General features: G+C 35.7%; 2 protein-coding genes across 2 annotated transcripts; one reads left to right on the top strand and one right to left on the bottom strand.

Annotated features, from left to right (window-relative positions):
* Positions 1-1820: 1820 nt before the first annotated feature.
* Positions 1821-2449, top strand: LOC141391473 (uncharacterized). Its single transcript, XM_073964349.1, has 3 exons — positions 1821-1954; positions 2015-2132; positions 2193-2449. The coding sequence occupies exons 1-3, from the start codon at positions 1843-1845 to the stop codon at positions 2335-2337; spliced, it is 375 nt and encodes a 124-aa protein (XP_073820450.1). The 5' UTR covers positions 1821-1842; the 3' UTR covers positions 2338-2449.
* A 7101-nt stretch (positions 2450-9550) lies between these two features.
* On the bottom strand, positions 9551-10142 carry LOC141391472 (uncharacterized). The gene is made up of 3 exons (XM_073964348.1): positions 9998-10142; positions 9796-9916; positions 9551-9735 (listed from the first exon to the last, which is right to left on the bottom strand). The coding sequence occupies exons 1-3, from the start codon at positions 10080-10082 to the stop codon at positions 9633-9635; spliced, it is 309 nt and encodes a 102-aa protein (XP_073820449.1). The 5' UTR covers positions 10083-10142; the 3' UTR covers positions 9551-9632.
* Between the last annotated feature and the right edge of the window lie 15125 nt (positions 10143-25267).

The raw sequence follows: 25267 nt of genomic DNA, 5'->3' as shown, positions 1-25267 counted from the left end.
GCATACAGTCTTATCTCCTTTCTTGTGGACGGGACATAGGATGCTCAGGTTCCAATCGTCGAGTACGCTTTCTTCCTGCCAGATGGTGCTAACTAGCTGATGCATACACCTTATCAGCGCGTCGCCTCCGGTTTTAAACAGCTCGGCTGGTAAGCCATCGGCTCCTGCTGCTTTGTTATTCTTCAGCCGGTTGATTGCTGTTTTTACCTCATCTTGGCCGGGCGGTATGCATTCTATACAGCTCGACTGGTAAGCCATCGGCTCCTGCTGCTTTGTTATTCTTCAGCCGGTTGATTACTGTTTTTACCTCATCTTGGCCGGGCGGTATACATTCTATATCATCTTCTGGGATTGGATCTGTGGTATCATCGTCTTCCCTTCTATTGGATACCAGCAGATTGAAGAAATGTTCCTTCCATATCCTGAGCATCCTATCTGTATCTGTTACCATATTACCTTGCTGGTCTCTGCAGGAGGACGTGCCTGTACCAAAGCCATCTGTTTAATGTGGCATTCTTTGGTAGAATGTTCGGACTTCATTCTGGCTCCTGTACATCTCGATTTTTTCACACTCCCGCTTTTCCATTTCTCTTTTTTTCTTGCGGAAAAGACGTTTCTCTTCTCTTTTTTTCTCCCGATATCTCTCGCGTGCGCTACGCGTTGCTACTGATAAGTAGCTGTATATGCCGCATTTTTCTCTTCGGTAGCAGCACGACACTCCTGGTCATACCATGAATTCCTTTGTGGAGGTCTCTGGAATCCAAGTATGGATTTTCGGCTGTTTGCATGGAGTGGGCAATATTTTGCCATTGTGTTGTTATTAACTTACGAATTTGAAAATACATTCCAAAAATTAAAAAATTTAATTTTCGATTTAGAAGGTTTGAATTTTCTTGGTATTTATTGTTGACCTGTTGTTAATTAATTTTTGTTTTATGTTTTTTTCGGCTTAACGTCAGTAAAAACGTTGCTTATTGGCTCATTTACTGAATGGAAACTCTGGTCGCTTATGCTTAAAACTCGATTAATAAAGTTGTAACGGTAGACGTCCCGTTGCTTCCTTGTCAAATTATAACTGCATCCAAGTACGGCAGTTTCTGGTTTTCTTCCAATACGTGGGTAAACTGAATGTTTTTGTTTTTTTAATGTGTTGACAATTTCAGTTTTTTTTTCACTATGCAGAAAATGTCGTCTGAGTACTTCGTTATTAATTTTGGCTTATTCGTCAGTTTATCTATTACTGCGTCCATAATTCCTCCATTACGATGTCCGCAATGATCGGTGACGCAGGCGATCCCATTGGTAGTTCTTTTTTCTGCTCGTACATTTTTGTTTGAATTTATTAAGACTAAGATGGGAAAATTTATTTGTCACTTTGTCCCATGTGATTTACAATATTTTCCATTTGTGTCATAAGTTTGGATAAGGAAAAAATTGGACAAAAATTATTTTTTAAAAATTCTCTATAACTATTTGATTCCAAAAAATATTGCTCCAACTTTTGACAAAGATGTTCTATATATTAATACTAATAAATCTTGTCAAAAATATAAATATTTCCTTCAGTCAGCGCCAAGCAGTTGTGACGCAAACATTAAAATGCTATTATCTCAAAACGGGAAAATGGCGTATGGAACACTTAAGCATGACAACGACGGTATGTCGAGCACACTTTGTGATTTCTAACAAACATCCCATTTTGTATGGAACGTAGAAACATTTTGCTCAAGGTCATTTTCCGTTGATTTGATGATAATAATGAGCTTTGCTAAATTTGCCTATAAAAATCAATTATTTTTATATTATTTGGTCTAGTTTGAAATTGTTTGTTAAAACATTAAGATGAAGTTATTGTCGCTTACCTTATTATTTTCTTTGTTAATTGCTGGTTCATTTGGAACAGAAAATGTATATCATTTTGATCCCTCGAGACTTATTAATATGAGCGATGTAGGTAATATTGAGAATTTGAATTTTAAAATATAATGTTTCATTTATAATTTATTTATTACAGAACATCCTGGCAAGTGTTTTTATGAAGGTTTAATTCTCTCGGAAGGAGAAGAGGGCAGGCCACAGGGGAAATGTGAACTTGTCATGTGTGGTGCGAAGGGTTATGGTTCCATTGATGGGTAAACATCGATTTTTTTCCAAGTAAATACCTGAGTTAATTATGTTTTTATTTTTTTCAGGTGTGATCAATATCCAATTATTCTTGAGCCACCATGCTGGTGGGGTGATGTGGAAAATCCAGATGCAACATTTCCAGATTGTTGTATGAGAAAAGTCATTTGTCCAGAAAGAAGTGATCGCCGTTATGGTTACGGTCGTTATTAAAAGCTTATGCTGTTTTGTCAATAAAACCTCTTGTCAAATGTATTTAAGAAATCTTTCGAATGTAGTAAGAACAAGTAAAAAAGTATCAGTCGACTTTGCCGACAGAGATATATCCTCAGCATGTGTGGGTTGAAATACTTTTTTTTTCAAAAAAAGCTTATGTATTTTGGGGGGTTTTCAGAATTTTAGGCGTATGAACCGACAAAAATATGGATTGGATTAAAACTCAAAAATTTGCGGGGATATCGATAGATAGAGCTTTTGTACAATACTAGCCTACGAAAAACATACCCGGTAAAAATATGCGAAGGATTCTCGAACGGACAATTACCAAACAAAAATGTTGTACATTTTATTGGACCGATAAGGCCCAAATTTGAACATGAACTAAGTTTGGACCAAATCGGTTGCTCCGTTTGTGCGATATTGCGAATATTTTCGAACTTTTGAGGGGGAGGTACCGAAAGGAGTGGACCTATAAGCACCACCTTTGAATTCCATCTAATATTTGAAGAAATATTACGATATCCAAAATGTGGACGAACGCAGTATTCGGTTCAACACACTACATATGGTACTATAGGGGTTTTTTACACCGTTCGGACTGTTTTCTCCAGAAGTATGAACCTACCCCAACAAAAAAAGCTTTTACTGTCGTAATTAAGGCAGCGAATGCAAGTTGCTTCAACAGAAGTGAAAGTGATTCAAGATCAGGGCTTAAAGTGAATTTATCCAAAATTTTGTGTGTGAGGTACCCGAAGGAGTGGATAAATATAGTCCATATTCTAACCAGATCTATATCTGGTAGATATATTAGGATGTGTAAAGCATGGACCAAATCGGCCACACCCATCAAACGTTGTCGTGCGCACAATTTTTCCGAACATTTTTGAACTTTTGTGGGGAGGTACGAGAAGAAGTGGACCGATATGGCTTATCTTCGAACTTAAACTAAGCTTGCACAAAATATTACGAAGGCCACATTTTGGACCGAATCAGCAGACCTGTTCGAGAGTTATCTTGCACTCCAACCTCTACACACGGTGTCATAAGGGTTTTTAGCAACTTTCAGGCTATTTTCTCAGGAAGTATGGACGTGCCCCTGATGAAACTTGTACCGTTGTATAGGGGACAGTGAATACAAGTTGTTACAACCAAAAACAAAGTGATTCGAGAGCAGGTCCTAAACTGAACTTTTACAAAAATTTGTGTGGAAGGTACCCGAAGGAGTGGACCAATTTTGTCCATATTGGAACCTCATCTAAGTCTGGTAGAAATTTCTCGATGTGCAAAGTATGGATTGAATCGGTTACTCCATTCGTGCGCACAAATTTTCCGAACATTTTCGAACTTTTGTGGGGGAGATTCCGGAAGGACAAAATATTACGATTTTGTAGCGAATCGGTTGATCCGTTCTAGAGTTATCGTGAGCTCCAGCCAGTCAGACAGACAGAAAGACGGACGGACATGGCTAAATCAATTCCAAATTGTCTGAAACACATTTCGTCCAAACATACTTGGGGTCCAAAAACATTATTTCGATGAGGCACATTTACCCGTATGAAAGTGTATATACCCACGTTAGCATAAATGCTGAGGGTATAATCACTGAAGGAATTTTAAAATATGTCGAGGTCGAAGTTCATATTTTTAGGTTTTCGCGATTTACCTTGGAAACCGCAAGTCCTATCGAAATTGGACTAAAGAATATGTTGTAGCTGTGAAAATTCTCTATAAGATTTTCCTTTAGGATATTTTCGTAGGTTTTAACATTTTTGAGATATTGAAGTTCAGGTCACCTCTTATTGTTTTTTTTTTTGTTAGGTTGTCACGATTTGCTTGAAAACGGCAAGTCTTATCGAAATATGACCAAAGAAAATCCTATAGCTGTGAAAATTCTTTATAATATTGGCTTTCTTAACTTTTTCCTAGGTTGTACCATTTTTGAGATATATATGTTTAAGCTTGGAAATTGGAGACATGACGTTGTTTTATAAGGAGACCATACAGTCAGTGAATTGTCCCATTTGAACTTCTATATAGCAAAAATTAAAAAACCTACGAAAATTTACTAAAGGAAAATCTTATAGAGAATTGTCGCTGCTACAAAATTTTCTTTAGTCTCATTTTGATAGGACTTGCGGTTTCCCAGCAAAATCGTGAAAACCTTAAAAAACCCTACAAATGTGAACTTTAACCGCGATTTATTTATTTTTATTTTTTCTCATCTATGAACATTGTGGTTTCAGAAACCGCAAAAATTCCCTAGGTGTAAGCTCCTTTCATTTAAAGTTGGTTCAAGAGCACCGTGAATCTGAACCGATTTTAATAAATTTGGCAAACTTTTTTCTTGTTCCAGTCCGAATATGGTGACATTTTCGAAATTTCATAAAAATTGGACAGAAGTTGCATGTTTGGTGCACCAAATAACTCAAATATATATGGGACCTATGTCCAAATTCGAACTCATTACAATATAATGTGGCACAATCATTTCTCAAATTGCTTCAAAATATTACAGAATTAGCGTGTTTTGTGCACCATTGAATGAGTACTGCGAGAACGATCAAAATTAAGTTTAACGTGTATCTACGGACACGTCTGAACCTCTTCTCAAGCATTAATATTTGAACTTTTGCTGGGGAGGTACCGGATTATCTTCAAATTTGAAATACGTTTAGAAGAACGATTACGATGTGCAATTTTGGATCAAATCGAGTCATTTTAACTGGTGGTAATAGGGTTGTTACAGGAAGTATGGACGTACCCCCTCGTAATATGAACAGCAGGTAGTACACCTGCTGTAAGTGTTTGCCCTGCTGTGTCCGAAGGTGTGGACCGTAATAGTGAAAGAAATATTATGATTCGCAAATGTTGGACCAATGTCAATCAGCCCTTTTGAAAGTTATCGTGCCTATAAGGCATTTTAGTTGGTCACCGTGGATTTTTCAGACCTTCTGGGCCATTATGTCAGGGGCATGGACTTGCCCACGAAGAACATTATATTGCTGTAAACCGGACCACAAGAAGTATTTTCGGTAAAAATTTCCAAAGTGTCTTCGAACCGTTCTTTAACTGCACTTTATTAAAATGTTGAACGTTTGTGATGGAAGTAGATGTTTTCCAATAGAACCCTTCTAAGAACTTGATCCAAATCGGATGAGTTCATGTCGCCAGGGTTATTTAAAGCTTTTTGATATTGAACTTTTGTGGAGTAGGAAGCGCAATGTGATCCCAAATGGCCCATTTTCCTGAACCTGATCTAATGGTTTTAGGCCCCATGTGTTTGGGCCAAATACGTTTCACACAATTGAGGGTCGATTTAGCTCTGTCCATCCGTCTATCTGACTGGCTGGCTGGAACGAATCATAATATTTCTGCACCGGGTTTACCTAGTATTAAACAAAATTTCTAGTCATCAGTTATTTACAAGGAATACGATTTTAATCTTTAAAATTGTTTTAAAACTCTATTTTTGGTCAAAATTCAAAGTTCACGTATGTTTTCTTTCTTTAAAATATCGGGAACTATGGTCTTACTTATTTAGGTGAATCTCTAAGAATATTTGCCAAACTAAGAATATATTTCCATTCCTCTGTAGTTGTTGCTTGTCATCGTGTTCTCGGCCTCCTACTTCTTCTCGTACGCGTGTGCGACATGGCCAAGCCAGCGCAATTGTTGTAAATCTATACAAGTGACCGGGCATCAGAAGCATTAGAACATTAGTACGTGTAGTATCGGTGCACTGTGGTCCAACCAGCGACAAAAATCGAAAAATCGATGTCAACAAATTTCAATGACAATTCAGCAAATTATCTTTGGGCATATCATATTTTAATATTCCAACAATGTTTTTGTAATGTAACGGTTCGTAAGAAAGTAAAACAGAAGAAATTGACATTTACGTATGATCTCTTTAAGACCTTTAAAAACGTCAGTAAGGCTATGACTTCTTACAAGGCAAATAACTAAGAACTTAAAAGATAAAATATTTTTTTCGAAATGGAAGTTTTAGCTAAAGGTATTTTAAATACTTTTACAAAAAAATCTGTACAAATAATTCTCATAAAATATGCTGGAAATTAAATTTTTATACCCTCCACCATATGGAGGGTATAATTAAATTTGTCATTCCGTTTGTAACACATCGAAATAATCGTCTGAGACCCTATAAAGTATATATATTATTGATCAGCATAAAATTCTATGTCGATTTGACCATGTCCGTCTGTCTGTTGAAATCAAGATGCAGCTCGCAATTATAAAGATAGAGAGTCAAAATTTGGTACAGAAGTTTTTATTACTTGCAGGATTGTTGGTATTGAAAATGGGATATATCGGTCCACGTTTTGATATAGCCCCCATAGAACGGTACCTCCCGATTTTCGGTATTTTTAAGGTTTTAGCTTCATTATCCTACCAAAATGGCTGAAATTTGGTACGTAGTCTTCTTTAGGGGTATAAAACTTTCCCCCAGAATTTTGTCGCTATCGGTCCACACCTTTATATAGCCCCCATAGAACAGTATCTGCCGATTTTCGGTATTTTTAAGGTTTTAGCTTCATTATCCTTCCAAAATGGCTGAAATTTGGTACGTAGTCTTCTTTAGGGGTACAAAACTTTCCCCCAGAATTTTGTCGGTATCGGTCCACACCTTCATATAGCCTCCATATAACGGTACCTCCCGATTTTCGGTATTTTAAAGGTTTTAGCTTCATTATCCTACCAAAATGGCTGAAATTTGGTACGTAGTCTTCTTTAGGGGTATAAAAATTTCCCCCAGAATTTTGTCGGTATCGGTCCACACCTTCATATAGCCCCCATATAACGGTACCTCCCGATTTTCGGTATTTTGAAGGTTTTTGCTTTATTATCACACCGAAATGGCTGAAATTTGGTACTTAGTCTTCTTTAGGGGTATAAAAATTTCCCCCAGAATTTTGTCGGTATCGGTCCACACCTTCATAGAGCCCCCATATAACGGTACCTCCCGATTTTCGGTATTTTGAAGGTTCTAGCTTCATTATCCCACCAAAATGGCTGAAATTTGGTACTTAGTCTTCTTTAGGGGTATAAAAATTTCCCCCAGAATTTTGTCGGTATCGGTCCACACCTTCATATAACCCCCACAGAACGGTACCTCCCGATTTTCGGTATTTGGAAGGTTTTTGCTTCATTATCACACCGAAATGGCTGAAATTTGGTACTTAGTCTACGTTGGTGGTATAAAACTTTTCCCCAGAACTTTGTCGGAATCGGTAAATGCCTTCATATAGCCCCAAAACAACGGTTCCTCCCGATTTTCGGTATTTTTAACGTTGTGGCCTCAATATTCCACCGAAATGGCTGAAATTTGGTATTTAGACTTCGTTGGGGGTACTCAAATTTAAATTTGTCGGTATAGGTCCACGCCTTCATATAGCCCCCATAGAAAAGTACCTCCCGATTTTTCGTATTTTGAAGGTTGTGTCTTCAATATTCCACCAAAATGGCTGAAATTTGGTATTTAGTCTTCAATGTGATATAAAACTGTTCGCCAAAAATATGTCTGTACAGGTCCACGCTTTCATATTGCCCCATTTCTAATTAAGATTCGTCGGTATAGATCCACGTTTCGATATAGCCCCCATGGAACGGTACCTTCCGATTTTCGTAATACTAAAGATTGTGACGACAATATCCAACCGAAATGGCTGAAATTCATTATTTCGTCTTCCAAGAGTTATAAAATATTCCAGAAGAGTATTATCAGTATAGGTCCACGTCTTCCTATATCCCCATAGAAGCGTACCTCTTGATTTTCGGTATTTTTTAAGTTTTAGCCACATTCTCTTACCGAAATATATGAAATTTCGTATTTAGTCTTCTTTGAGCCTAAAAACTTTCCGTCAGAAATTTGTCGGTATAGATCGACGTTTTGAAATAGCCACCATAGAATGGTGCCTCACATTGTTTTACCGAAATTGCTGAAATTTAGTATTAAGTCTTCTTCATACACGAAAGGAAACTAATTATTCCATTTTACTTCAATACAACTTGTGGTGGAGGGTATAACAAGTTCGGCCTGGCCGAACTTAACGCCGTTCTTACTTGCTTTAAAATACTTTTTTGTGGATTTTTTTCCAAGTCATCAAAATTGATGTTGAGTTTTACTAACTATACCATCCTACGCCACTCTCAGTATTTTTAATGTTACACACGGAAATGCAAATATATGCAGCTGGAACCAAATTTTTTGTAAACTTGACACTATTTCGAACATTCTTCAAACAATTTGGAGAGTGGCGAAGGATGGCGAAGTTAGTAAAACTCAACTTAAATTTTTAGGACTTGGAAAAAAAATCCACAAAAAAAGTATTATAAAAAATGTGATTTCCAGCACATTTTATGCGAATAATGTCTAAAAATTTTTATGTAAAAGTTATTAGAAAATCTTGTACTAAAACTTCAATTTCGAAAAAATAATTTTATCCTTTCAATTTTGAGTTACTTGCCTTGTAAGAAGTCGCAGCCTTACTGATGTTTTTAAAGTTTTTAAGAGATCATACGTAAATGTCAACTTCTTCTGTTTTGTTTTGTTAAATACCGTTATAAATTACAAAAACAGTGTTGGAATATTAAAATATGATTCAGCCCAGTATAAATATACAGCAAACAAAATATGATATGTTTAGAGACAATTTGCTGAATTGTCGCTGAGATTTGCTGATATCGATTTTTGTCGCAGGTTGGGACCAGTGTGCAGTGGTTTATAATGTGTTATTTTTGTTAGGCGAGTTGTGGCTTTGTCTTTAAACGGCTTACTAAGGCCAAAGTAGCATGTACTATGCTTCTTCTTATTTCACAACTGATGTAGTGTAGACGAATCCCAAACCGATAACAAAGAATATATTTTATATGTTATTGTTGGATCATATGGGGTTATTTTTCTCCCATTGCTTATCCGTCTTTTTTACACGTGACAGATTGGACTGTTTTGCAAAACTTCTGTTAAGCATCAAGGCTCTGAAGCTAAAGAGTGATTCAAATAAATGATAATTGGTATTAACAGCCTAAAGGGAAACTAATCCCATGTCGCTTATTTTGTTAGAGATGGCGTATATTTACTTCCAATTTACTTGAACAAAACTTGAAAACTGTATATCTTTCCGTTGTATTAATTATTCTTAGAGGAAGCTTGCCTTCTGATAATACATATCTAACACAACCGTAATAAACTTTGAAAATGTTAGGAAATTTTATTTTGCGGGTTTTGAGTCCATACAGTACAAACATCTGTTTAAACTTCAACACTTTTACGGGCACTCAATTTTTTGTTCACAGCAATCTGGATAGGGGCCTTCGTGATCAACATAATCTCCAAGTTTACATGGTTCAGTGACTGCCTTTACGCTGCAACTAAAAAATAGAATGTTTGTCTCAATTTCTAATACTATCTATAAATTTCGTTAGACGTACCCAATAATTGTACCGAAACCGGTTGAATCATTACAAGTGAACTGAAGACATTCACCTTTTGGTTGTACCTTTTCTCCAGGAGACAATACTAAGTTCTTATAGACACATTTATCAGGGTGGGCTAAAATGTATTTTACATAAAATTGAAAATTTCAATATCAATTACATAATACAAAAAAGGTCAGATTTTTTGTTAATTTACCTGGATCTCCAAAAACGCCAACGGATTGATAACAAAGGCCAACGCCCAATAGTGTTATAATTATAATGAATGTGAAAATGTTCATGTTTTATTTGTTAAAAGTTAGAATAGTACTGACACAGAATTGTCCGTTATTTCAGTTTTATATTGCCCAAACTAGTGAAAACTGATTTTACAATCAATTCAAGATTTCCTGAACTGATAACGTGTTTTTTGATTATTATACCCTACACCACTATGTGGGGAGGGTATTATAAGTTGGTTTTGGGCAAAAAGTTTGTAACGCATCGAAATAATGGTCGTAGACCCATACTTATATATACCAAAATGAATGTCTCGACGAGCTGAGTCGATCTGGCTATGTGTGTCCGTCCGTCAGTCCGTCTGTCCGTCTGTCCATCTAAACCTTGTAATCACGCTACAGGTCGCAATTTTGATCGGATCGTCACCAAATTTGGGATGTTGATGGGGGTACCGGAGGGGAAGAAGCCTATTGATTTTGGTGATGGTCGGATAATATTTAGGGGTCGGAATGGGCAAAAAACTTATGTGGATAAAAAGACAACGTTTTCTTCCAAAGCGAATATCTCAACTTCTGTATGGGGTATACCAAAAGTACAACCTGACATTGAAAGTAGAAAATATCACCTTTCTAATGATGTAAAGTAGGTTCTCGTAGGTGATCAAACAACGAAGATATCACAATAGTCGCAAATAAAACCCAAATTTTCAGTTTTGCTATTTTAATTATAATGACGAATATCACAGCTTCGGTTGGGGACTTTCCAAAAGCAAAGCCTGCCCATGAAAGCAGAAGATCCTATCTTTACAATAATGTAAACTAGGTCGGCGTAGGTGACCAAATAACGGAGATATCGCAATAGTCGTTAATACATCCCATTTTTCCATTTTTTTGGAAAACACGCTACAGGTCGCAATTTTGATCGTATCGTCACGAAAATTTGAGGGTTAATGGGGGTCTCACAGATTAAGAAGCCTATTGATTTTGGTGATGGTCGGATAATATTTAGGGGTCGGAATGGGCAAACACTTATTTGGGGAAAAGTCAACATTTTATTTCAAAGCCAATATCTCTGTTTCTTTAAGAGGTATATCTAAAACCTGGCAAGGAAAGTAGAAAATACCACCTTTACAACGATGTAAAGTAAGTTGTCGTAGGTGGTCAAATAGCAAAGATATGGCAATAGTCGATAATGCATCCCATTTTCCGATTTTTTTGTAATCACGCCACAGCACAGTGGATCCACCCATTGGCCAAAAATAAAAAAATTAATGTTAAAATTTTGGTACAACATCTGGCAACAATGACAGCTATGACATGGATCTTTTTAAAAATATATTAGTTTTTGTTTTATTCGAACGCGATCTTCTTAAGAATAGCTTCAAAAGTCGGAACATTTGACTAATATTTTTTGTTGTAAGTACAACCTATATTTTATGTGCAAGTAAATATATTCAAAATATCGCGAAACTAATACGTATAGCTAAATATTATAGTGGATTTTGAAGGAGGAGGTATTTGCTTAATTTTCATTAAAAAACTGTGTTTTCGCGTGTTGTGGAATTGTAGTTAGCTGCATATTTTCTTAGTGTATTTTGTAATGCCAATTCGATCATATACTTAAATTTGACCTAAGGTTTTAGTCATGATGCCCACCAGTGCCCACCTCGGGCATAGTTTTCCAAAGTAGGCCATGGGTTTAAGATTATTCAGTATTAAAATCAGCTGCCATCTAGTGCCAGACTATAAATTGTGGGTCGCTGACTAAAGCTGCCCTAGAAAAGGGTTTATATGGATATATTAGCGTATAATTCTGTTTCTGACCACGTACATTAACATAATTGGCACCAGTGGCAAGATGAAGAAATCTTCTTCCAAATTTGTCTTAAGTTGGCGGTACGTGCCTTCCAGGAAGATCGCTATAAGATCTATATAAAAAACTGTACGAATTTTCAGACAAAAATTTTGATTTTTTTAATCCGCTAAATTTGTTGGATTTTATGTTGTTTTTGGAGATTGTTTTGTTTTTCCAAGCCTATTTTTGCATCATAAGATAATAGGGACCTTCGTTCATGTCATTTTGTATTAACAGCATTATACAATTCTTACCGTATACCCCCTCCAGAGGGGAAAGGGAGGGAAATGTTACGCTCGTGGTTTCTTAAAACACTCTTCGCAGCAGCACAAAGCTGTAACCGGCGCATTGGCTTGATTTTTACACTCTAAATATTTTTGGCCACTTTCTCCATACAAGTGGAACCACTGTGCACAGGTCGCAATTTTGATCGGATCGTCACGAAATTTTAGGGGTTAATGGGGGTCCCACAGAGGAAGAAGCCTACTGATTTTGATGATGGTCGGATAATATTCAGGGCTCGGAATGTGCAAAAACTTATTTGGAGAAAAGGTCTACGTTTTATTTCAAAGCCAATATCTCCGTTTCTTTAAGAGGTATATCAAAAGCAAAACCTGGTAAGGAAAGAAGAAAATATCACCTTTACAGCGATGTAAATTAGGTTTTCGTAGATGCTAAAACAACAGAGATATCGCAATAATCGGTAATGTATCCCATTTTCTGATTTGTTTGTAATCACGCTACAGGTCGCAATTTTGATCGGATCGTCACGAATTTTTTGGGAGTGGATGCGGGTCCCACAGAGGAAGAAGCCTTTTTAGGTTGGTGATGGTCGGATAATATTCAGGAGTCGGAATAAGCGAAAAGCTTATGTGGAGAAAAGTCAAGGTTTTTTTCTTATGGGAATATCTCCGCTTCTGGTTGGAGTATTCCAAAAGGAATACCCGTCAATGGAAGAAGAAAAGATCTCGTTTATATTGATGCAAAGTATGTTGGCGTAAGTGAGCACACCGAGATATTGCAAAATTCAGTAATATACCCAATTTTTCCATTTTATGTAATCACGCTACAAGTTGGAATTTTGGCCGGATAGTGACGAAATTTTGGGGGTAGATGGGGGCCCCACAGAGGAAGAAGCCTATTGATTTTGGTGATAGTCGGATAATATTTAGGGGTCGGAATGGGGAAAGACTCATTTGGAGACAAATTCAAAGTTTTATTCTTTGTGAATATATCGGCTTCTAGTAGGGGTATTCTAACGGCAAAGCCTGCCAATGGAAGAAGAAAATATTACCTTTACATTGGTGTAGAGCAGGTTGGCGAATGTGGTCAAACAAGGGAGATACCACAATAGTCGGCAATGCATCCAATTCTTCCATTTTTTGCAATCAAGCTACAGGTCGTAATTTTGATCGGATGGTCACGAAATTTTGGTTGCTTATGGGGGTCCCAGAGAGAAAGAGGCATATTATTTTCGGTGGTAGTCGGATTATATTCCCTAAAAGAAATGTTTACCAGTGAAAAGCTTATGCACAGGGGTAGTGGTGTAGGGTATCACATGGTCGGCCCCGTCCCGACTATAGCCTTTGCTCACTTGTTTTTAATTATAATAGTTCAGTTGCAAACAAAGGGGTTCCTTATCATGAAAATGAGCTACTTTCAAAATGCAACATTGCACTTTTTGTTGGGAAAGTTTTGCCATATGGTAGACACTTTTACTTACAGATTTGTTTTATTATTTTGTTTAAAATGCAGAAATGAATATTAACTATGCTATTGACTAAATCTAGTCAATTGATCACAGTTACCGGGGTGACGAAAGGAAATATGGCAAATGGCATTAATATGGCAAATCCCAGCACTCATCACAATCCCTCTTTCATCTTACGTGGAGACTGACTTTCTGTCGGGTCACCTGGAAAATGTCCTAAACACCAGTTAATGATATTATTACCCTACGATTTAACATCCTACTATTACAAACGGTTTAAATACAGTGATCTGCGAATCTGCCTCTGAAATGTTTGGACACTTTATAGAGAAGTTGCAGCTTAGTCACTGATGGAGATACATGCAAAGTTCTAGGTCGATATTACTATCATACAGAAAATATAGAGGATTGATAAAGGCGCCAGAGCATCACCTAGAGGTGACGTACTGTGTTATAGCTGACGTGTTATAAAACACAAGTTTGGTTGCGGATTTGTAGTTATTTGGACTTTAAAACATCTGGTCTACAGTTCTACCCCGTTGGATGGAAGACTTGCTATAATTCGGATAAAAGCTAAATTTTTGAACGCCAGTCTTTTTTGAGCCCATGTATCCACATAAGACAATGACAAACAGCTTAGACAGAAAAAAATTACTGTATTATAGGAATAGTGTGCATAAAGTGTTGCCAAGGTTCAAATTTCTGCATTTCATGAACGCCTTTCATAAAGAAAATAAAAATACTGGTTTCTTCCGAGAGATTGAAAAAAAACAATTTTGGCGAAGTGTTTTGTTTTTATTGACTAACAACCACCACACACAACATCACCAACCAAACCAGGGACAAATTCTGCTACTTTTTATTAATTCTTTTATTTTGTTTTATTGTGACTTACCGTTTCTTCTAATGAGCATAGCAGAACAATATGAACCATATGTACGTACATGTTGAGTCTATCAGCACTAGGTTGAGATATTAGATGTTGCCTTTATATTAAAGAAATTACAAAATTGTAGATGCGAACTATTTCGTACATCCAATTACTTTGTTTTTTCGACACCAAACGCAATGTAGTTGTTTGGTTTATTAGTTGTGGTGGTACCCTGCAAACATTTGGAAGATTGTTGGACGATTTTTTGATCAGATGATTCTTCTTTTAGCGAATTTTTATATAAAATTCATCTACGCGAGTAAATTGCTATTCGTAGACGATTCTCAAAAATTATTGTTTATAATCAATCGCTACAACGAATCTTCTACTATGCTTCTCGGCGATCTTTCCGCGAATTTGTATTATGTTTCGCTGTTGTTAGTGCCGGCGAATGCGAATGAAGTGCACTAGTGCAGCTTCAGGCAACCTATACCAACGCACATTGCGTTGTTTGCATTAGTATTGAAGGCAAAACGCAAGCATTTTTTTATCGCACATTACCAGATGTAGTCACCATCATGCGATAGAAACACTCGCCTGGGGGCTCGCATTCTTATCGATGAAGGCTAACCGTACGGGAAGAAATGAACCGCGGCCAAGATACTAATTGTGAAAGTCGATATCGTGTCTCTCAAAACGTTATTTTATCGATAAAATTGTAATGGCGAAAAAATATTTTTTTTACTTTCCTTTTTTTGTTTTTGTTATTATTCTTCTAATTTTATTATTATTATTATTATTATTATTATTATTATTATTATTATTATTATTATTATTATTATTATTATTGTTATTGTTATTGTTATTGTTATTGTTATTGTTATTGTTATTGTTATTGTTATTATTATTATTATTATTATTATTATTATTATTATTATTATTATTATTATTATTATTATTATTATTATTATTATTATTATTATTATTATTATTATTATTATTATTATTATTATTATTATTATTATTATTATTATTATTATTCCAACGTACGTGTATGTTTTCGAAGAACTATTCTCAGTTGAAATTTTTTTTTGTTTTTGTTATTATTCTTCTAATTTTATTATTATTATTATTATTATTATTATTATTATTATTATTATTATTATTATTATTATTATTATTATTATTATTATTATTATTATTATTATTATTATTATTATTATTATTATTATTATTATTATTATTATTATTATTATTATTATTATTATTATTATTATTATTATTATTATTATTATTATTATTCCAACGTACGTGTATGTTTTCGAAGAACTATTCTCAGTTGAAATTGTCGTCTACATTAATTTTGTCATTTAAAGAGGTTATGTTGTCTGCCCTGGGAATCAAACCCGGGATATTAATGGTCTGTTCCTCTACTTTTGAAAATGGTAAAACCGACAAATGTTGTAAAAGTTGTAAAATGCTCCCATATAAATTGTATGGTGTCTGAAGTAAAGAAACGCTTTTCGAGTAAAAAGTTGTAGAACTTGAAGATTCTTGCACGTAAAGGAACAGAGCTTAAGACTGAACATGCTTACCACTACACCACCGTGCCATTTAAACATATGTAAAAATATGTAAAAATTCTTGAAATATTTTTTTTTCTCTGTAGAAGAATCATATAAGCAATGTTCCGTCAATTACGTTTATATTATAATTATAATGCTAAATTTGGAAAGGGGAATGTCATCGGCCCATGAGTGCGGAAATTCAGTCTCCACAATGAGACAAAAACATGGTAGATAGCAGCACCAGATGTCACCCGATAAAAATACAGGAAACCAGCAACAACAATTCCACGGCACACGGTGGTTCCGAAATCTACTTTCCTGGCCAAAGCCCCAATTTTTTGTCGTCACCGATTATGAGTTTCCATATGGGATTCGATAGTAAACATATTGAAACTAAGATAACTAAAAATTTAGATCAAAATATTGGAAGGTGTGGGCGCGGCGCACAATGGTGCCTCTGTGGACAAAAATCGAAAAATGTGTTGTCGACTTTTTATAATTTTATGGTTTTATTTTATAAAGAACACTTCAAATAGGACAATTGTGAAAGAATTTTGTCGATATATGTTTTTACTAAAAAGTTATAGCTCCTCAAACATACAAAATTGTTCGTAGGTAGCTTATATTGAAATTTATATAAAAAAGGATCACATGTTCAAGAAACTGTATTTAGACAAGTTATCAGATTTATTAAAACTTTTTAATTGGAAATTAAAGAGCGGCCTATAGACGTCCTTCTTGTGAACAAAAAAGTTTACATAAAATGTTCATACATAAAGTACCGTTATGTTGATTAAAGCAATAAAATTTTATACAAAGCTAATGCATTTCGTTTCTTTCATGGAGTGTAACTAAAAATTGCAGCTTCGGCCATTTGGTACATGAAACAGACATCCCTTTCCAATAAAATTATACAAAAATTACATCCGACAAAATCCGATTCTTTGAGACGCAATCACATTTTCATAAACAGTGTGTACGAAAAATGCAAGTTTCTTGATTTTGTCTCAATTTACCGATTCACTTTACTTGACTGCCTCCTGTTATTTTTGTTAATACGTTGTCGAAAACACTAAGAAAATTCGAATCTGAAATAATTTTGCCGATAGTTAATGCCCTATGTATGTACGATAAATTCAATCTACAAACGTTCTAATTTTAGACATAGCGTATGTTACAACTTTTGAATTGGGAATTAAAGATTGGCCGTTGGCCTTAAAAATTTTTATATTGTCATGATAATGGCTCTATCTTGATTTAGTTGGCAGTGTTTTCGGGTATTTCACGTCAAATTAATCGAGATAGAAAACCCTTATTATAAACATGACTATAGTTTCAATTAAATTTATTTCAAATTCAAACTAACTATTTGGCAACTCCAGACAGTTTATTAAGGGAGGACTATTAAAATCAAACGTACCGTTATATACTACATCCAAATCTGAACAAATTTTCGTTTAAATCGGTAAACTTAGAAAATATCGCTTATTAAATTTGAAGGCTATTAAATTAAAATTGACTGAGTTATAGCAAAATCGGAGAATAATATATAGGGACTATATCAAAATCTGAACCGATTTTTTTAAATCCATAAAACTGGTCAACGACATACGAAAACATCGCATATTAAATTTGAACGATATTCAATAATAATTGGACGATTAAATGCAAAATCGGGGAAATATATATGGGGGTTATATCCAAATCTGAACCGATATGGACTAAAGTTGGTATTTTTCATTCCTATGCCCTCATAAATACTTGTACAAAAATTCATCATCCTAGGTCAATTCCTTCTATTTTTGTCCACGTTTATAAGGAAGCGGCACCACTGTGCGGCGTGCCCCTTAAAGACGAGAATTTTGCAAATTTCTGGAGAAATAAATAGGTATTTCTCGGAAACTATAACAGAGATTGTATTCATTGTGTAGGAGGAATTGTTGTCTTTAACCTAACCGTTTCAATAAATTACCGTATCGTTTACACGAAGTGAGCTTTTTTGTTTTTTCTCATTTACTAAATTTTATTGAAATTCTAAAATTTAGTGGAACTGTTAGGGAACAACTTGGCACAAAGTTCCGTTTGCACAGAATGATGCCCGAGAATGTCCTCTATCAGTTAATATATACCTTTGTACGCGCCCGTTCCGTTCGTTTAACACTTTTTAAATTTTTCCATACCGTTTCCCCTAAAAATTAGAGATTTTTTAAACAAATGGACATTTTTTTAAATATATGAGTTTTTATAAGATTTATATGAGTTTTATGAAAACCCCAGTTTTTTTTTTAATTTTAGAAAAAATATGTAGCTGTTCAGTTTCCGATAATCAGCATAGTTTCCGTAAACAGCACATCACGGCAACAGCGCTGCACACCATATCCACACACACAAGGTCTCAGGTCCCTAGCCAGCGACACTTGGATTGCAGATAAAAAACCTTGTTGACAACATATACCTCGATAGGTCGGTTTATGTTAAGCTATGCTGCGCCGGTGTGGTTCGCGAATATAAATGCAACGCGATGGAACAAATTTTAAAACCGCATTCATTCAACAGCACTCATAAAGATGTAGTCACGTATGCCGTAAATAACTATCGTTTGAATGAGGTCCTCGAAGTACATCCTCCATCTATAGCAGTTGAAGCTGACGTTCTTCTTCTTGACATGACGAACCCCTAAAATCATATAGGGGAAGTATTGATGACACCGTGGAAAACATTTGCCCATCATGCGGCCCGCACGACACTGCACCTATTCAGTTGCGCTGCCAAACCTACTAAACTAACACCAGTAGCTTTGTGGTTACAACTAATCGAAGCAGCCAAATTTATAGACCTGGAATATATGTACAATCATACCAACAGCAACGGAGCCACTGAACGGGTGAAGAACAGATCCATGGCGACATTAAATGTGGCTTGGAATACGTATCTGCATTATCATTCATCATCCGATTTATTGCTCTATTTACCTATACTTGGTCGGGCGGTATACACTCAACACCATTTGCTGGGATATTATCTGTGTTATCTTCGTCATCCTTGTAATTGATACCAATAGATTGGAAAAATGTTTTTTATACCCTACACCACTATGTGGCGAGGGTATTATAAGTTGGTTTTGGCCAACAAGTTTGTAACGCATCGAAATAATGGTCATAGACCCATACTTATATATATCAAAAAGAATGTCTCGACGAGCTGAGTCGATCTGGCTATGTGTGTCCGTCCGTCAGTCCGTCCGTCCGTCCGTCTGTCCGTCTGTCCATCTAAGCCTTGTAATCACGCTACAGGCCGCAATTTTGATCGGATCGTCACGAAATTTTGGATGTTGATGGGGGTCCCGGAGGGGAAGAAGCCTATTGATTTTGGTGATGGTCGGATAATATTTAGGGGTCAGAAAGGGCAAAAAACTTAGGTGGATAAAAAGACAACGTTTTTTGCCAAAGCCAATATCTCAGCTTCTATATGGGGTATATCAAAAGCAAAACCTGACAATGAAAGCAGAAAATATCACCTTTCTAATGATGTAAAGTAGGTGCTCGTAGGTGATCAAACAACGAAGATATCGCAATAGTAGCAAATAAAACCCCAATTTTAATTTTTGCGATTTTAATTATATTGACAAATATCACAGCTTTGGTTGAAAATTTTCCAAAAGCAAAGCCTGACTATGAAAGTTGAAGATTCCGTCTTTACAATGATGCAAACTAGGTCGGCGTAGGTAACCAAATAACGGAGATATCGCAATAATCGGTAATACATCCCATTTTTCTATTTTTTTGAAAATTACGCTACAGGTCGCAATAATGATCGGATCGTCACGAAAATTTCAGGGTTAATAGGGGTCTCACAGATGAAGAAGCATATTGAATTTTGTGATGGTCGGATAATATTTAGGGGTCGGAATGAGCAAACACTTATTTGGAGAAAAGTCAACAATTTATTTCAAAGCCAATATCTCTGTTTCTTTAAGAGGTATATCAAAAGCAAGACCTGGAAAGGAACGTAGAAAATATTACCTTTACAACGGTGTAAATTAGGTTGTCGTAGGTGGTCAAATAGCAAAGATATGGCAATAGTCGATAATGCATCCCACTTTCCGATTTTTTTGTAATCACGCTACAGGTCGCAATTTTGATCGGATGGTCACGAAATTTTAGGGGTTAATGGCGGCCCCAAAAAGAAAGAAGCCTACTGATTTTAATGATGGTCGGATAATATTCAAGGGTCGGAATGGGCAAAAACTTATTTGGAGAGAAGGTCTACGTTTTATTTCAAAGCCAATATCTCTGTTTCTTTAAGAGGTATATCAAAAGCAAAACCTGGCAAGGAAAGTAGAAAATATCACCTTTACAACGTACAACGTAAAGTAGGTTGTCGTAGCTGCTCAAACAACAGAGATATCGCAATAGTCGGTATTGCATCCCATTTTCCGATTTGTTTGTAATCACGCTACAGGTCGCAATTTTAATCGGATCGTCACGAATTTTGATGCGGGTCCCACATAGGAAGAACCCTATTGATTTTGGTGATAACCGGATAATATTTAGGGGTCGGAATGGGGAAAACCTCATTTGGAGACAAATTCAAAGTTTTATTCTTTGTGAATATATTGGCTTCTAGTAGGGGTATTCCAACGACAAATGGAAGAAGAAAATATTAACTTTACATTGGTGTAAAGTAGGTTGGCGAAGGTGGTCAAACAAGGGAGATACCACAATAGTCGGTAATGCATCCAATTCTTCCATTTTTTGCAATCAAGCTACAGGTCGTAATTTTGATCGGATGGTCACGAAATTTTGGTTGCTTATGGGGGTCCCAGAGACAAAGAGGCATATTATTTTTGGTGGTAGTCGGTTTATATTCCCTAAAAGAAATGTTTACCAGTGAAAAGCTTATGCACAGGGGTAGTGGTGTAGGGTATCACATGGTCGGCCCCGTCCCGACTATAGCCTTTGCTCACTTGTTTTTTCATAACCTGAGCACACTATCTGCATCTGTTACCATATTACCTTGCTCGTCAACAGGTACAATTTGGCTATTTTTTTCTGATCAGGTGAAAGCTAGGTGGCCATATGAATATCGTGATGATTAGATCTGTTACTGCTAACTACCATGGTTTTTGCCGTTTCGAAGTCTAGCAGCCCAATTTCATTGTCAGATATTTAACTCTGGAGACTGAGTTGTCCGACTTCTGGGACTTCTGGGGAAGATATTCCACTTTCCAATTTTGGCATACAAATCGGCTAGAATAATTTGGACAGGACACTGGTTATATGTTTTTTCTAAGCGCTCATGAAATATTCCGAACTTATATGGTATAGTTAGTTTTCATTCTGTTACGAAAGTAATCATCATTTTAGGGAGAAAGGTTTTTCACCACTGGAAACACCAAACACCTAATTATACTCTACTCTACAAAGTGGGAAGGGTATTATAAGTTTGTTTTGCCAAAAATATTTGTCGTAGACCCCCAATGTTATATAGCACTTCCAAATTGAATGAAACCTTTTCCAAATTGAATGAAACTTTTTCCAAATTGAATGAAACCTTTTCCAAATTAAATGAAACCTTTTCCAAATTAAATGAAACCTTTTCCAAATTAAATGAAACCTTTCCAAATCAAATGAAACCTTTTCCAAATCAAATAAAACCTTTTCCAAATCAAATGAAACCTTTTCCAAATTGAATGAAACCTTTAATTTTTTATCAAGAGAAAAAAGCCAGAATATTTTGAAAAGAGAAAGAAATAAAAAATTATATAGATTTTTAACGATTTTTTACTTAAATTCTAATCTTAAGTAATGACATAAAAGTGTACCTTCATGCATGCTTTGCTACCTTGAACTTAAACATTTCATATGTTTTGGGCATCAATTAAGGTTATAGCGAAATAATGCTAAAGAGAGAATTAAGGGTTAAAAAATTGCTAATAATAACAGGGGCTAATAGTATTACATAATGAAGTGGTTCACGATTTGCTGCTTGTGGAATTTTCAATGGACATACTCATTACATATTTGGAGCAGTCCTGTTTATTGAGCTGATGGTTACTACGAGTATGCTCAATCACGTTAACGATATTACGATCTATTGTGTGATCGCGTAGTACCACTCTGGTACACAATTTTATTTTTGAAAATACCTTTACTATTGGGTTCAACATTGCTGAACATGGTATTCAAAATTTCAAATTACACCGGTTTAATTCTATCATTATGTGTATTCGTTTACTTATTAAGTTATTGCATAAAAATTATCCTAAAGAAAACTTTCAAAAATAAAATTGTGTGACAAAGTAGTACTGCGCGATCACACAATAGATTTGGAAAAGGTTTCATTCAATTTGGAAAAAGTTTCACTCAATTTGGAAAAGGTTTCATTTAATTTGGAAATGCTATATACAATTTTTCATATCTCGACGAGATAAAGCGATATAGCGATGTGTGTCCGTCCGTCTGTGTGTCCGTCTGTCCATTATAAATTATAATCAAACTCCAGGCTGCAATTATGGACCGATCGTCACGAAATTTGTTATGGAGGTCGGCTTCACATCAGAATAGATTGCTATTTTTATTGGTAATGATCGTAAAATATTTAGGGGGTGAAATGGACCAAAAACCGAATTTTTATCCGAATTTGTATCTGCTCTGTAGGTCGCAATCATAGTCCGATCAGGGAAATTTTAAATAAGGTTGCTTCCAATTTTACGGTTGCCACCGCGTATGTTATGTTTTGAAAAACGATCTCTTGAACTTTCCATAGATGACAATTATGTTGAGGTACGTACTCACCGAAAACTATTTATATTTTCTAAAATTATTTTAATATTTGTTTATACCCTCAGCATTTAGGCCAACGAGATTATCGAAATAATGATTTTTAGACGCCAAGTATGGTTGGACGAAATCCATTTCAGACAATTTGGAGTCGACCCATGTCCGTCCATTATGTCAGCCAGCCAGACTGTTACGCACGATAACTATCGAAGAATCAACCTATTTGGTTCTAAGTTTGTCCAAACTTACTTTAAGTACGAAGATGGGCCATATCGGTCAAAAAATTTTCCCTAAGATTATTCACACGATAGTTCCAGAAAGAATTAACCGTATGGTTCCAAACTAGGAAATATTACTTCCATGTACATATTTATCAAATTCGGATATGGACTATATTGGCCCACTCCTTTGGGAAAAGTATAGTTTAACAGCTCTTCTCGAACCGTTTTGAATTTGTGTGAAAGTTGTTCGCCTTGCCGCCCCTTTTACGACGGTGCAACTTTTTTTTTGGGGCAAGTCCATACTTTATGAGACGACGCCAACTAAACTGGCTAGTGCCTAAGATAACCCTAGAAGGGAGAAACCGGTTTGGTCTTAATTTTGTACATGGTATTATTTCTTAGTGACTTGGAAGACGGAACACGCCTTCGTGTGCACCCCACACAAATTTTGGAAACAGTGCCGTTCAGAGATTCGCCACGGATTGTTTCAATTTTTTTGAATTTTTTTGTCTTTGCGGCCCTTGTTACGACGGTACAATTTTTTGTGGGTCAAAGTCCATTCTTCTTTTGAAATTGGCCAACATTAAAAAAAAAAACATAGAGACGTTATAAATATTAGGTTTACTTATTTTCTTTCTGTTCGAGGCTGATGGTATATCTCCGTCGGCACAGCTGACTGATACGTTCTAACTTGTTTTAATAATATGTAGCGAAAAAGCCTCGATTGGTTATTATAAAATACGATTCCAGTAATGGTATGGTATGGTTCCCTGGTATGTAACCATGTATATCAAATTATGTATGTATGTATGACCGGAAGGCTAAAATATGTTGCAATTAAATAAATTCTTTGGAAAATAGTGTCCAGGTGTAGTGGAGTAGGGTATCACATGGCCGTCCTGTCCGACTATAACCCTCTCTTACTTCTTTTAGCTAATTCGGTATTCTAAAAACATGAAAATACGTGAAATCGAGGGTAGGAAGACCTACAGTTGCGGCCACCTAATTAGGGACAATAAATTCAGTTTAATAGATTACTCGATTTCATTAAAAAATGTGAAGATTTCAATTAAATAAATTTTCCATATAAGGTATTGCTAGAAGCACTATCGAGTGATTTCAAAACGTACTGAGATTTCACCATATGTGGGGGAAGTAAAATCAATTTTAATGTTGACTGATGCACATTTTTGTACAAAAATTGCATGTATTAGTTAGTTAATAGTGTATTTAACTGCCAAGCAAACCAAATGTCGGATGTCCGACACGTCTGAACAATTTCGGAAGCAACGTCGTTCAGATTTCGTTCCGATTTCTAAACGATTGTTCGCAGCGGAAATAGTTCAGATTTTGTACCGATTTCGTTCCGATTTCGGAACGAATGTCGGAAAGAAATTTCCTTTCCGAATTTCCCAAGGATTTTCTTCAGATTTCGTTACGAAATCGGATCGAAATCGATACGATGTCGCTCCGACATTTCGTTCCGAATTTATGTCAACCACTTCATACATCTTTCGTTAAGATATCGTAACGATTTCGGATCAGATATCGGACGTATCGTCCGAATTTTGTTCCGATTTCGTTAAGATGTCGGTACGATTGGTTTGCTGGGTGATTTCATGCTTGCCACCGTAAGTCCTTTAAGGGGCCGAAGTATTACTATAATCCCCAATAATGTGCTTTAGGTCTTATTATCGGTTAATTCAGAAAAATTATATTTATTTGGTTCTTAATAACAAATTATATTTTTAGTAATGCCAGACTACATTCCGAGCCATACACTGCAATTACCGCTCCATACTGGGTGTAGATTTCTCCTTAAATTACTTATTAACCAGTTTGGATGAGTCATTAGGCTGAAAATCCAATTTTAAGGATGAGTTATGAGGCATTTTTAAGGCAACAAAATATGGTTATCTGGTCATAAGCATGCCTACCTATAAAATTTACCTAAATTTGGATGAGGGATCATTTACATGCACAAATTTTACAAAGGATGAAAAACACCCAACATTGATGGAAGCCCCAGGCATCCTTGTGTTAGCTTCTGTATGGAACAAAGTACATTTTCACATCGAAACCAATCGATGCTACTCATTTTTGAGGGAAATGATGTTTATATTGCTGGAAAAATTATCCGGTGCCGATAAACAAAAAGTTGTTTTAATTGTGTAGTTTTAAAATGGCACACATAAACTTTCCTCCATGTCGAAAAACTCCAGTTGTTGAAATAAGTAGCA

Source organism: Musca autumnalis, unplaced genomic scaffold (genome assembly GCF_047663935.1).
Source record: "Musca autumnalis isolate F117 unplaced genomic scaffold, ASM4766393v1 scaffold_1, whole genome shotgun sequence".
Lineage (NCBI taxonomy): Eukaryota > Metazoa > Arthropoda > Insecta > Diptera > Muscidae > Musca > Musca autumnalis.
This window is presented reverse-complemented; position numbering and strand designations above follow the sequence as displayed.